Source organism: Urocitellus parryii, chromosome 11, assembly GCF_045843805.1.
Source record: "Urocitellus parryii isolate mUroPar1 chromosome 11, mUroPar1.hap1, whole genome shotgun sequence".
NCBI classification, from domain to species: domain Eukaryota; kingdom Metazoa; phylum Chordata; class Mammalia; order Rodentia; family Sciuridae; genus Urocitellus; species Urocitellus parryii.
The window spans coordinates 38,014,303-38,026,553 of NC_135541.1; the positions used below are offsets into that span (position 1 = coordinate 38,014,303).

Here is a 12,251-nt window from a genome sequence, read left to right on the forward strand (position 1 = left end):
AGCCTGGTATCATGATTTTGTTGATGGAGAGGCTATTAGAAATTGGGAACCTGGGGCCTAAGAGTTGGTAGCTGGATTGTATTAATGAAGGAGACCTCAGGGAGGTTTATAAACTCTGGCTCTTAACTTGAAAGCATTGCCTAGATTCCTCCTTCTAGTTTAGCTTTCTTTCTTTTCAAAATTCCGTAAGATATACTATTCTTTTAATACTCCTCCACATTTGTTTTGAAGATCACTTGTTGAACCTTCCTAGCAAGCATGTCCTGAGTCAGATTTTCTAAGATATAATGACAAGGCAGATGTTTCTGTTTTCAGTCATTTCATCCCTGAATTTTAAGTTTATACTTACTTTTGAGCAAGAGTTACAAGAAATTTGACACACTGGTAGCAGCGACTGCTGTCCACGTGATTACTGTGGTGCATCAAAGCTGAAGGAAGAGAAGGGACATTTTAATAATAAAGCACTGAACTGAAAGTGGATTCAAGTGATAATAAGTTCTCTTGTTTTAAAAATTTATAAACTATTCTGGCAAGCTGCAAGGGAATAACTTAAGTAAAAGCAAAGCGATGGCTATCTCAACGGCATGCCCCAAGTTCTAAGGTTAAAAAAACATACATTAAAAAAAAAAAGGTATATGGTAATGAGTTTGACTTTCAGAAGGACTGAAATGGAACCATAATTTAAACTGGCTAATTATTCAAATTTTCCCATACACCACATTATTGAAAGTAGTTATAGTTTGATAAACTGAAAGTTATGACATTAGTTCTGTTCAACAAAATATTTCTTGTTTTGCATTTTAGGGATTTAAAAATAAATAACCTGTATCCTTGCTCTTGATGAGCTTATTGTTTTCTAAGTTTCAGAGAGCCTGGGTGCTACTCTGACTACAGTACACTGTTACAAATGTGGGTCTGGAAAGCTACTGCTATAAAACTTTTTAGCCTGTATCTCCTTTCTGCAATAAAATGAGACCCTACATCTCCTCTTAATATAGTCATGGCCACCTAACCACACAGGTGTGTATTGAGTAATGAGTCACTAGGCAATTTAGTTATGTGTGAACATCAGAGTGAGTAGACACAAACAAAGATGGCTGCCACATCACTAGGTGACGTAATTTTATGTGACGCTGTTGTACATACAGTCCACTGCTAACAGAAATGTGAGTGGTACATGATTTCACAGCAAAATCCAAAGTGACTCTGATTAACTACAGTGGGAGAGGGGTATTTTTTTAACTAAATTTTCTTTAATAATTTGCTTATTAAGCTATTAGCCTTCTGAAAAAAGCACTGGACTTCTATGAGTAGACAAATGGAAGCGTGGGTATATTCATACCACAAGTCAAACCTCAAACATACATCATGTTTTTGACAACATGCCAAGTCTGGGGTTTTAAGTTTTTCTCTCCTCAATTGCTGTTTAGTAGAGGAAAAATTTTTCTGCTTCAGAAAGTGATCTCCAGCCACAGCACTCCTGAGCCTTACCTAACCTGGGAAAATAGCTGCACCTTAATGACTAAAAGCAGGAGAAAGTCCAGAGTGGTAAGATCCTGGGGTTTTAATTCTCCCAACTAGGATGTAGAACCAGACTTGTAATGGACCAGTCACTCATCCACACCAGGAAGCAGTGGGGGCAGGACTGCCAGAACAACTGTTATCTGAATATTTGCTGCAGACGCTTGTTCACTGGTATACTTGCCTAGTAATCCATTTTCTGTCTCAAACACAAATTTGACTCGCTCTACTTGTATGGGATCTTCAATGACCTATGAAGGGAGGAAACAAAGGTTGGCAAATGAAAGAAGAAACCTGTGTAATAGCCACAGTGCCTTCTTCGCCGCTCTACTAAAGAGATTCAGTTTCTAACATAACAAAACCCAATACTAACAAATGTGCATTGCCACATATTTCACACTTTAAACTGAGACATAAAAATATTAAGTAATATTTAAAGATCCATTAATTTCTAACTATATGTTCCTACCAGCTGAATCTAAAATTCTCTAGTTTATAAGGACATGTTTCATGATCCTAAGGAAAAGAGGTTTATTTTCTAACTGACTTATTAAAAATGCATTTAAGTTTTGCTATTAGGCTCTAAAAATTGATGGGAAAGGTTTGGCCTTGCTATAGAGGGCTGAATCTATTTCACTTGTCAGTGTATTTCTAGTTCTTGGCACTGAATTATGCAGTATAATAAACTGTAGGGGTTTGTTGTTCGTCCTATCCTTGAAAAGCAAAAATCTTCCAGATGTAAAGGTACCAGAACCAGGAAATAAAGGACCAGAAAGATGTAACAAATGGCATCCATGATGCATTTTCTTATTCTAAACCCTTTCAATGCATTCTCTATGTCAAGACCTAGTAAGCACTGGGAATCTAAAGGAAACATTCAGATTGTCTTTAAGGAATCCCTACGCTAATCTCTCTCATTAGCTTACGCCAATCACCAATCACTATTGATTCTCTTTCCAAAGCACCTCTTCATCTGTCCCTCACTACCCTTCCTCCCTCTGCCTCTTCTTTGGTGCAAGCCTTGTTATGTCACACTCAGATTCTTGATGAACTCTTCTATGGTCTTCTAATTCCTAATCCTGCTTTCTCCTCCATCCCTAAAAAGATAGCCAGGGGAATCTTTCCAAAACAAACTGGGTCATGTCACTCTCCTGCTTAGAAGAGTTTCTGGTGCACCATTAATGACAGCCGGGATTGCAACTGAAATAAGCAAGGAGGGCTAAGGAGTGGTGAGGATGGTGGGAAACTAGAGACAACGAGCCTCTCCCAGGGCTTCTTTACATGCAGGAAATGGAACTAATGAGTCTAGATTACTTGACTTTTTAAGATAGGACAGAAATTAAAAAAAAAATATGAAGAAAACAAGTGTACAGGTAGAAATATCCAGGTGTACAACCAGTGGCCTATTGGAAAAAAATGCATACACCTTAGGATTAGGAGCAGAAGCCTTTTACAACCTGGTCTGAGTTTCTTTTCTCAAGTTCTGTTCAGTTCCCATCTCTTCCTCCAGTCATACTGTTAAAATCAAAGTGCTCCTCAAGAGTGTGTGTGGTGGAGAGCCTGGGCTCCGGGCCAATCACTTGACTTAGATGCTGACTCTGCCATAAACCCTGTATCTGCCAAAGGTGGCCTCAGGCAAATCACTCTACTTCTTTAAATCTCAGTTTCCAGTGATACAGTACTTTGCCAACTGCAGATGATTTTCACCTCCTGCTTTTCACATTTCTCAAATTGGAAAGTAACTCATAATTGAGCATATCTCATGGTTTCCTGGATCTCTAAATATTTTTAACAGTTCATATCTATTCAATGGTGTCTAAGACTAGATGATTAGCAGTTTACCCTGAGGTAATCCTGAGGTTTAAACATGGTAACACTTGCACTGGTAGGTTACACACTGTAAGGGCCTCAACAGGGCTAATTATCATCCTTTACTCTTCCTACCTCTGCACTATAGTTTCTTGTGTATTTTCCTGGTTCCCTCACTTAATTGCGAGGTCCCAGAAAGCAGAGTTTTATGATATAAAAAGAACTCAAATAATGCAGGCCAAATAAGGAAAAAATAATAAAATAATAACTTTATAATTATAGTGTTCTGACTTATAAATACCTAAATACAAGTGAATCAGAACATCTGACTTACCAATATCTCATGAAGCAGTTGAAATGTGTTCTTTAACTCATGGGGTGGAGCAGTTTCTAGTTGGTTCTGAAAGAGTATTTTTTGAAAGCATAAACATTCTAGTAACTTTTCGGTGGACAGCATATGGGAGTGGCAATCAACATGCTGGATCCTACCCCTAGTTATACCACTGACTCATCTTGGGCAAGTCAACTTCCCTCTCTGGGTCTCAGTTTCCCCAAATGCTAAATCTGGGGACTGAAATAAATGACCTCTTTCCAACTCAACACTCCATGATAATTTACTGTGAAATTAGGGGGAGAGAATAAAAGGAAAGGGGAGAATCTAAAGTCAATAAATAGACTGAAAAGTTCATTGTATATATCCTATTTTACTTTCTAGAAAATGCTGATACATTACATGAGAATGCTTTGAGCTAAGTCTGCTTTGAAAAAGTATATTGAAAAGTCAGCTTATGAAGTAGAAAAATCTGCTAACTGGGTAAAGAAGGCAGGTTAATAAAACTCAGATTCCATTGTGCATTTTAATAAATTTATACATACAAAAAGCAAGAAACAACTTTGTTTTAATGCCACACTTCCGAGGAGCTTTTTCTATCTGGCTATCAACAGAGTTAACTCAGGTTGTACCTTAATGAAATGCAGCATCATGAAGGAAAAGTGCTCATTACAGAAGCAGCAGTACACCACCATCTCCATGAGGGCCAGGAGGGAGCCTGTCAGCTCTCGCAGGGCAAACATGACCTGGTGGGAGGACATGAGAGGAGTGAGGCTTCTCATGCTTCAATTAACAGTTGAGCTGTCAATTCTGTCTTTAACTAAAATCTACCCAGATTTAAGAACATCAACATTGCCTCAAATCAGGGTTTCTTGTTGGCGGTCCATGGACAGATTTCAGGGTGTCTGAGGCTATCTGGCATTTTATGGAATTCTGTGCAAGTGTGTGCTTTTCTCCAGGAGAGTCACTTTTCATTAATTTTCAAAGGTGAATGTCTCTGAATGATTAAAACAATCACTGATGCACTGTTGATGTAATTTTTAAAAGACAATATGGTATGCTGTTCATGGATTCATATACATGTAAATCATGTAAGGAAGACTAAGTTTGCAGGAGGGGTGGCTCTGGGTGTAAGAGGCGGCTTGGGCTGAGAATAGGCCACAGTGTATGCCTAATAGAGGGCTGGGAGGAGCCACTCCCACACTCCAAGGTTCAAGAATACATGGGAACTGAGATGTGGTTCAGTGGTAGACTGCTTGCCTGATGTGTGCAAAGCCCCCAATGCTAAAACAAACAAATCAAGTATGGCTTTGAATTGTAGTATATTAGGACCTCAGATCTACAAAAGAGTGGGAACAAAACTCTGATAACGAAGTAAACTTTTAAACAGGTGAAGTGTCATTTACCTCCTCCTGGGCCCGATTCCTGGTTGAAGAGAGGGCCAATAATAGTCTCTTTTATTAATTTTTACTTATTCTTGTGGTGCTGGGGATGGAACCCAGGGCCTTGCACATGCTAGGAAGAGTGTTCTCCCACTGAACTACACCCAACCCTGATTTTATTTCTGTCAGATGTATAGGAAAACATCACTTCTTCTCACAACAGTCCTACTCTTCATCAGAGTAACATAAAATTGAGCAACAAAAGGACTTTTTCTCAAACAGGAGAAAATAATAAACATACAAAGAAGAAGGTCAAGCACGCACCTCCAGCAGGTAGGGTTTCCCTTCAGACAGGAACAGCAAGGCCTCTACTTCCTTATGGAGGGGCAGCAGGGGGCTTGAGGGAGCGATGCTAATAGGTGGCCTCTGTTTAAATATGCCAGGAGCTTCAGAGACCAAAAATAAAACACAAAACACACTTTTGGTGTTATTCCATGAAATAGACACCCACAGGGTGATGTGACTCCCAATATTCACATGCTCGACTGCTGGCTTCCTCCAGCCTGGCCCCTCACAGCCTAGAGGGGAGAGCTGATGATGGGACAAGAGGAGATGGTCACCTACTTCCTCCCAGCATGCCACAGCTGCAGTTGTACATTCCTAGTGATTCCCAAGAAAGACTTTCCAAGAGGTGAAAATATAAATAGTATATAAAAAAATCTTGGCAACTGCTCCCAAAGAGACACTGCATAGGACATTTTTGTTCTTCAAACAACTTTCCTCATATAATGACCAATCTATGTTGAAGTAGACCCAATCATATGGCAGGTGCCTATCTCTTTTCCAGAAAACCAAGGAAAACTGTCTGAACTCATGAAACGAGGCAACTTTGTCTTTTGATGGGAATAAGCCTGGGTTTAAGAAGCAAACTCTACCTTACAACTTTATAAGTGTTCTGCCAATGTCCTGTTAGAGAAAGCTAGCAGCTTTCTGCCAGAAAGACACTCTGGGATTTTTATCTTATTTTCTGCCTTTACATCTCACTGGCCAGAGGATATTACAACTCTACTCCTGGAGTTAGAGGCTTACATCACCCCTGAGTGCTGATACTAGCTGTGAGACCTTCTTGAAGTTACTAAACATCTTTGCATCTTAGTTTCCTCATTTACATAAAGGTATAATACCCCTCTCATAGATTTGCCGTGGGTATTAAACAATAAATATAAAGTACCACATAAAAGAATGGCAACAGAAACCATTGAATACAGTTAGCTGCTCTGTTGCCTTATTACAGTTACTTTCATCACAGCCTAGGAAAGTATAAAGTTGTGGTACATCAAGGTTAGGACACGGGATAATCATAACTTATGTCTTTGTGTTTGTGCTACTGGTGAGTGACAAAATAGGGAATGCTATCACATCTACCTTATATTCAAATATGTTTTACTAATTTATATCTGAGATGCCCCCTCACTCTGTTTTACAATGTACTTGAACATTTTATCTCATTAATCCTTATTAACCTTTTATGCTTTTAATATTTTTATTTTGTACTGAGGATCAGAAAGGTCTGGTGGCTTGATTAAGTTCACATAGCTAGGAGACTCCAAATCGTACCTTGGTTATTCTTCTCAAAATATCAGTTGCTCAAATTATAGTGAGGAATGAACTCTGAATTACCTTGTAATCCTAGAGTGCTTTAAAAAAACAAACATACAAATTCCTCCTATCCCTCAAAGGAATGACTAAGTCATTTTGTGACTTCCTTTTGTGACAAGCTAGTAAAATAAGGTGAGGTTGATCATGAATTAAACAAAAATTTAAAGTGTTTGTTATGATTTGGATGTACAGTATTCCCAGTAAACTTATGTGATAGATAACGCAGGAATGTTCAGTGGTGAAATGATTGGATTATGAGAACTATAATGCAACTGGTGGGTTAACCCATTTAATAAATTAATAATTTTAAAGAACTACTGCATTGGGTGGTAACTATAGGCAGGTGGGGTGTGTCTGGAGGTCACTGGGGCACGCACTTGGTGTTTATACTTTATCTTTTGTCCCTGGCTCCTTGCTCGCTCTCTGCTTCCAGGCTGCCACGAGTTGATAGCATTCCTTCACCATGCCCTGCCTCATTTGGACCCAGAGTGATGGAGTTGACTGACCATAGAGTCACTGAACCTCTGAAATCATTAGTCAAAAATAACCCTTTTCTTTTGTAAGTTGTTCTTTTCAGGCTTTTTGGTCATAGCTATGAAAAGCTGACTGTTTTCCTCAAATATTAAATAGCCCATTGAAAAACAAGTAATATTCATGTAATTGCTAACATCAGTTTTTTCATGTTAGACAGATTCAGCTTCTCTTCATGTTCCTGATTTATTAAAGACACATTAAAACTCACCAACATTCCTCTGGGAAGAGACATCTGAATGCAAGACAAGCAATGCTATTGTATTGTGAAGATTTCCAAATTCTCTTGCTTGTGCTGAACTCCATCGGCGTATCTGCCAACAGAGTAGAAAAAACATAGGTTAGTTAAGAGAAAGACTTGCTGGTTCATGTTAGCCACAATTATATCTCAATGCTAGGGTAGAAGAGGACAATGCACAAAGAAGTCACAAGTTTTAAGCTATCTTAAGTGTTTCCCCAGACACATTAACTCAGATTCTAAAACCAATCCATTCATGTGTATAATTTGGGTTCTAAGTATTCAGGACATGCAGGTAATTTCCCTATGCCTCAGGATATTGGGAAAACCTAAAGGCTGGATGGAGATAGGCCTGGCCCTGCCTCAGCTACTCAACTGTACTGTAAGAGAGCATGGATTACCCATAACAGTGTCTGATCTCTTCATATAATGGCAGAAATAATGTTATCTGTTCTGTCTACTTTGTGGCTGTGAGAACCAAATGAAATATTAAAAATGAAAGCATTTTCAGAACTAGTGTGTTCCATAAATGTAAAATAGTACGTATTATATGTGCAATCAAATTACAGTGAATTGAATAAATCACCACTATCAATGGAATCCCTGAATCCCTGTGAAAAGCCTGAAATGAAAAAAGCACATTATAAAAGTCCAACATCTAAATGCCCAGAGCATACTACCTTGTCAGTACTTGTTTTATTTTATTTTTTTGATAGTGGGGATTGAACCCAGGGTCTCTTAACCACTGAGCCACATCCCCACCCCTTTTTTATATTTTACATAATATAGACAGGGTCTCGCAGAGTTGTTTAGGGCCTTGCTAAGTTGCTGAGGCCGGCTTTAAACTCAGGATCCTGCAAGTTGCTGGGATTGCAGGCATGTGCCATTATGTCCAGCAATGTTTCTTTTTCTTTCTTTCTTTTTTTTTTTGTAACTACTAAAGAGTAAGAATATCAGTGTGACCTGAGAGAAAGCTGAGAGTCATCCGGGTGGTAAGTCTTTCCCCTCAACAAAGAAAGGAAAACTGCCCAGGCAATTTAGGACACCCAGTGGAAAGGCTCTGGTGTGAAATCTCAGAGCTGGGTCTCAATCCTTGCCTGGCTGACACATTAGCTTTGTGACCTTGAACAAGCTACTTAATACCACTGTGCTTTAATTCTTGCCTGAGAACGGGGAAGAAATCACCCATTTCACTGAACAGTGATAAAGTGTCCACCACAAAGTGGCCTACTGTGTCTGATAAATAATAAGCACTCCATAAGCTGTACTTACATCACTGTATGCTAACATTTTACATATTTTAAATCTATCAAACAAAAGAAATATAATGGATAGGAAGACATACCAATATAGAAATTTCAAACAGGCAAGTCATTTTTGGATACATCCAAAGCTTTTATAAAATAACTTTCTTTTCTTTTGACTAAGAGTATTGTATCTGTAACATTCTTCAGTTTACAAGCCCAACTTCACATTTGAATTCCAACCACCACAAAAATATTCACAGCTCCAGAGAAGGAGGAAAGGACACCTAAAACCATCTATTCTTTGGTGTATCTTGAACTCTGCCCTCTTTCTATCAGCAGCCAACTTTCTCTCCTATGACACACTGTGACTGATATTCTAGTAAGTCACTTCCATGGGCTATTTTCAGTTGGAACTCTATGATGAAGTAAGTCACTGACCTCCAAAGATTTTTAATGTTTACACAGTACTAGTATCCAGACTCTTATGAAATTAAAAATACTGGTCATCTCCAAAGAGAAACAAAGTGAAACTCCTGGCCATTCCATTGGGAACATGAAAGCAGACATTACCTGATTATTCTGTCGATTGGCCCCAAGGAGGAAGCTGATCATGTGCCGCAGTGCTGAGTGCCTTAGGAGAAGATCTCCCGCCCTGATACCCTGCTGTTTGAGACATTGAGAATGACAAATTATACTCCTACCCAGACAAAAAACTTGTTTTAAAATAATATAGTTTATTGAGAAGTTTAAAGAAGTCAGTTTTTGTTTTTTGTTTTGGTATGTGTGGTATAAGGGATAGGAAACTAGGGGTGCTCTACCACAGAGCTACATCCCTGGCTCCAAACTTTATTTTGAGATAGGATTTTGCTAACTTGCCCAGGCTGACCTCAAACTCGCAATCCTCTTGCCTCAGACTCCAAAGCTGCCTGGATTACACACATGTGCCACAATGCAGGCTGGTCCATGTATTTTACATATAGCAAGTACTTGTTAAAATCTAATTTAAAAAACTCTTGAGCCTTACACTGTTTCATAGTGGCCATTGAACATACACGTAACCACTAGTTTTTTTTTTTTAAAATAATAATATTAGCTTTAAATTTTTATTTACTTATTTTAATTGTCAAATCAAATTGCACATACTTATATAAATATTCTATTTTGAAATATACATTGTTGACTAACTTACACATTACGATCATTTTGTGGCAACACTACCATAAAACCACCCCACTCCCAAGGCCCGGGTAAATATCATTCTAGTCTCTGCTTTTATAACTACTAGTTTCAATGAGGACTACCACTATCAGTGATTAACTATACCTACTACTTAGATAGTCACAATTTTGCAAAAAATAATCTAGTAATTTAAAAATTTGAAGAGGAAACACTCATAAAACTGTATCACATAGGAGACATAATGTCTGGTCTAAATTTTTCCATGTCTAAAACTTCTTTCAATTTTAACTTGGCTGTATTAGAAAAAAATTCACTTACCTTTTGTACAAAAGTGTTGAACAGGAAAAAGTATTGAGCACAGTTTTTACAATTTTCTGGGACATCTTTATCCAAAAGAGCAAGCAGTACTTCCAGTAACTGATGAAGGCTTTTAAACTGGTTAGAGGAAAGAGAAAATTACATAAAGAAAAAGAATGTAAGACAGGTATAACAGGATTAATTTGAAGTAAACCATCATAAGAACAAAAGGAAACCGATATAATCCAGTCTCAGTTTCAGATGGATTTATGCTTTGGAGAGCAAAAACAGAATCATCAGTTTTATCTTCCAGGGAAAGAATGCTATTTAGCAATAATTAAAGGAAAGCTAGTTCTGTTTCCTTGATTTAGAGTGAAGGGCATGATTCTACTACCTAACAGTCACATTTTCTCCAGAGTCGATTCCTCCATCCTTAAAAAGGTTTGGTCGAGTATTCAGGGGAGAGATGCTTCCAATTCCCTCCCTCCATATGCTGCTTCTTCACATAGTCACAGATGCAAAGAATAAAAACACAGACACAGGCAGAGGGGCTAGAAACCAAGCCGATGGAGCGAATGGAGAGAACAGCCTGACAGGATGACAACGGCAATACCAACTCAACTGGGAACTTACTTGAAAGCCCGCTGACGCCTCATGGAAAGCTTTGAAAAACATTTTATTTGTTTAGAAACTATTTTGGTTATGACATTGCTTCTTCTTTCCCTCCCACCCCAACTGTTTCTGGACAAGTTCCTAGAAATTTATCTCTGATTTGAACTTTAAGACCAGGCTAACTACTCTTTTTGGTTTAATCCTTTGAAGGTGGTGTCCATAAACTTCTGAAATATTCCCATCCATCCTGTCACACCCATTATAAATACAGTGAAATTTAGCATTTAAACAGCACTTCATTTTCAAAGTACTTTCCAATATAAAGTGGGTGGCAAGAGGCATCATTTCCATTATGGGGAAAAACAGACATTAAAATACATCAGCTAGGCATCAAACAGAATTTACTTAGGCAAGTGGCTTCCATGCTTTTGTCCTCCCTTGCCTTTCCTTTCTACATGCTGTCTGCCCTTAGAGACTGGTGGGATGCCATAGCCTGACCCCATGTGCACAGAGACAGCACTAATTCTACCTTTTTCCTTCGTTAGGGTTGGTTAGTACATAGGAGAAGGAGAGTGAGATGGTCCTTGTGTTAAGGATTCTTGATGCATCTTAGAAAACTTCCATGGGGGTATCTGAGAGCAATGGCATTCAAATGGCCCAAAGCAGCTATCAATAACCTATTTTAGATATTCTACATCCAGGTATGGTTTGTTTGAATAATGGTTTGGTTACTTAAGTGGATAAGTAAATCACTGCCTTAGAGTAAACCTCAACTTCCTAATGATTCCTGGAATTGAGGGACAGTCTTCCAGGACCCTCCTGAAGGGCATATTTGACTTCCTGTTCATCTGGACTGAGCAAGGCTCTTGGGCTTGTCTGGTCTAACAGCATACCCTGGGTCAGGCAATGCTGAAGGAACTAAGTGCTGAGTTGCTAGGCACTGAATATGGATCAACATCTTCCTTAAAGAACTTACTTAAGATTGCAAAGCAAAGCCTACATCTGAATTTGAAGCAACAATTCCTAGAATTTGTTATTCAGTTCATTGAGAAACACTGCCTACAGACAATGTTTGTTAAGGAGCCAATTTGTTCTAAAAATAACATTTTTCAAAGTTTTCCATGTAGTGCCAGCTGTTTGAAACAGCAAACTTGGGAAGTAACTGCTGTATTTGAAAGGACTTAATAACAGATTGAAAAATCAGATTTATAAAGTATACCAATTATTTTCCCAAGACTTAAAAATCTTTGGGGACGGAAGACAGGAATAAACACTACGGTTTGTTTTAGCACATGTGTTTGTGGAACTGTGAATCAGAAAATATACTTCAAAAAATAGGGTTAGGAAGAAGAAGAAAAAAGTCAGAGGGACACAAACAAAGCTTAAGTAATAATAGAGATCCATGAAGGAACTATTTTGGTCAGTGCCCTTGGATAAATGGCATT

General features: G+C 38.4%; 1 protein-coding gene across 2 annotated transcripts in view; it reads right to left on the reverse strand.

Moving 5' to 3' along the window:
* The window catches only part of Usp24 (ubiquitin specific peptidase 24), a 133,475-nt gene that overhangs the window by 8,071 nt on the left and 113,153 nt on the right, over positions 1–12,251 (reverse strand). For both annotated transcript variants that reach the window (XM_026382289.2, XM_026382284.2), the window contains exons 57-64: positions 10,216–10,332; positions 9,289–9,381; positions 7,445–7,547; positions 5,368–5,489; positions 4,294–4,407; positions 3,665–3,730; positions 1,706–1,772; positions 350–428 (exon numbers count right to left, since the gene is read on the reverse strand). In XM_026382289.2, coding sequence (XP_026238074.2) covers positions 350–428; positions 1,706–1,772; positions 3,665–3,730; positions 4,294–4,407; positions 5,368–5,489; positions 7,445–7,547; positions 9,289–9,381; positions 10,216–10,332 — 761 coding nt within the window. The remainder of the gene's footprint in view (positions 1–349; positions 429–1,705; positions 1,773–3,664; positions 3,731–4,293; positions 4,408–5,367; positions 5,490–7,444; positions 7,548–9,288; positions 9,382–10,215; positions 10,333–12,251) is intronic.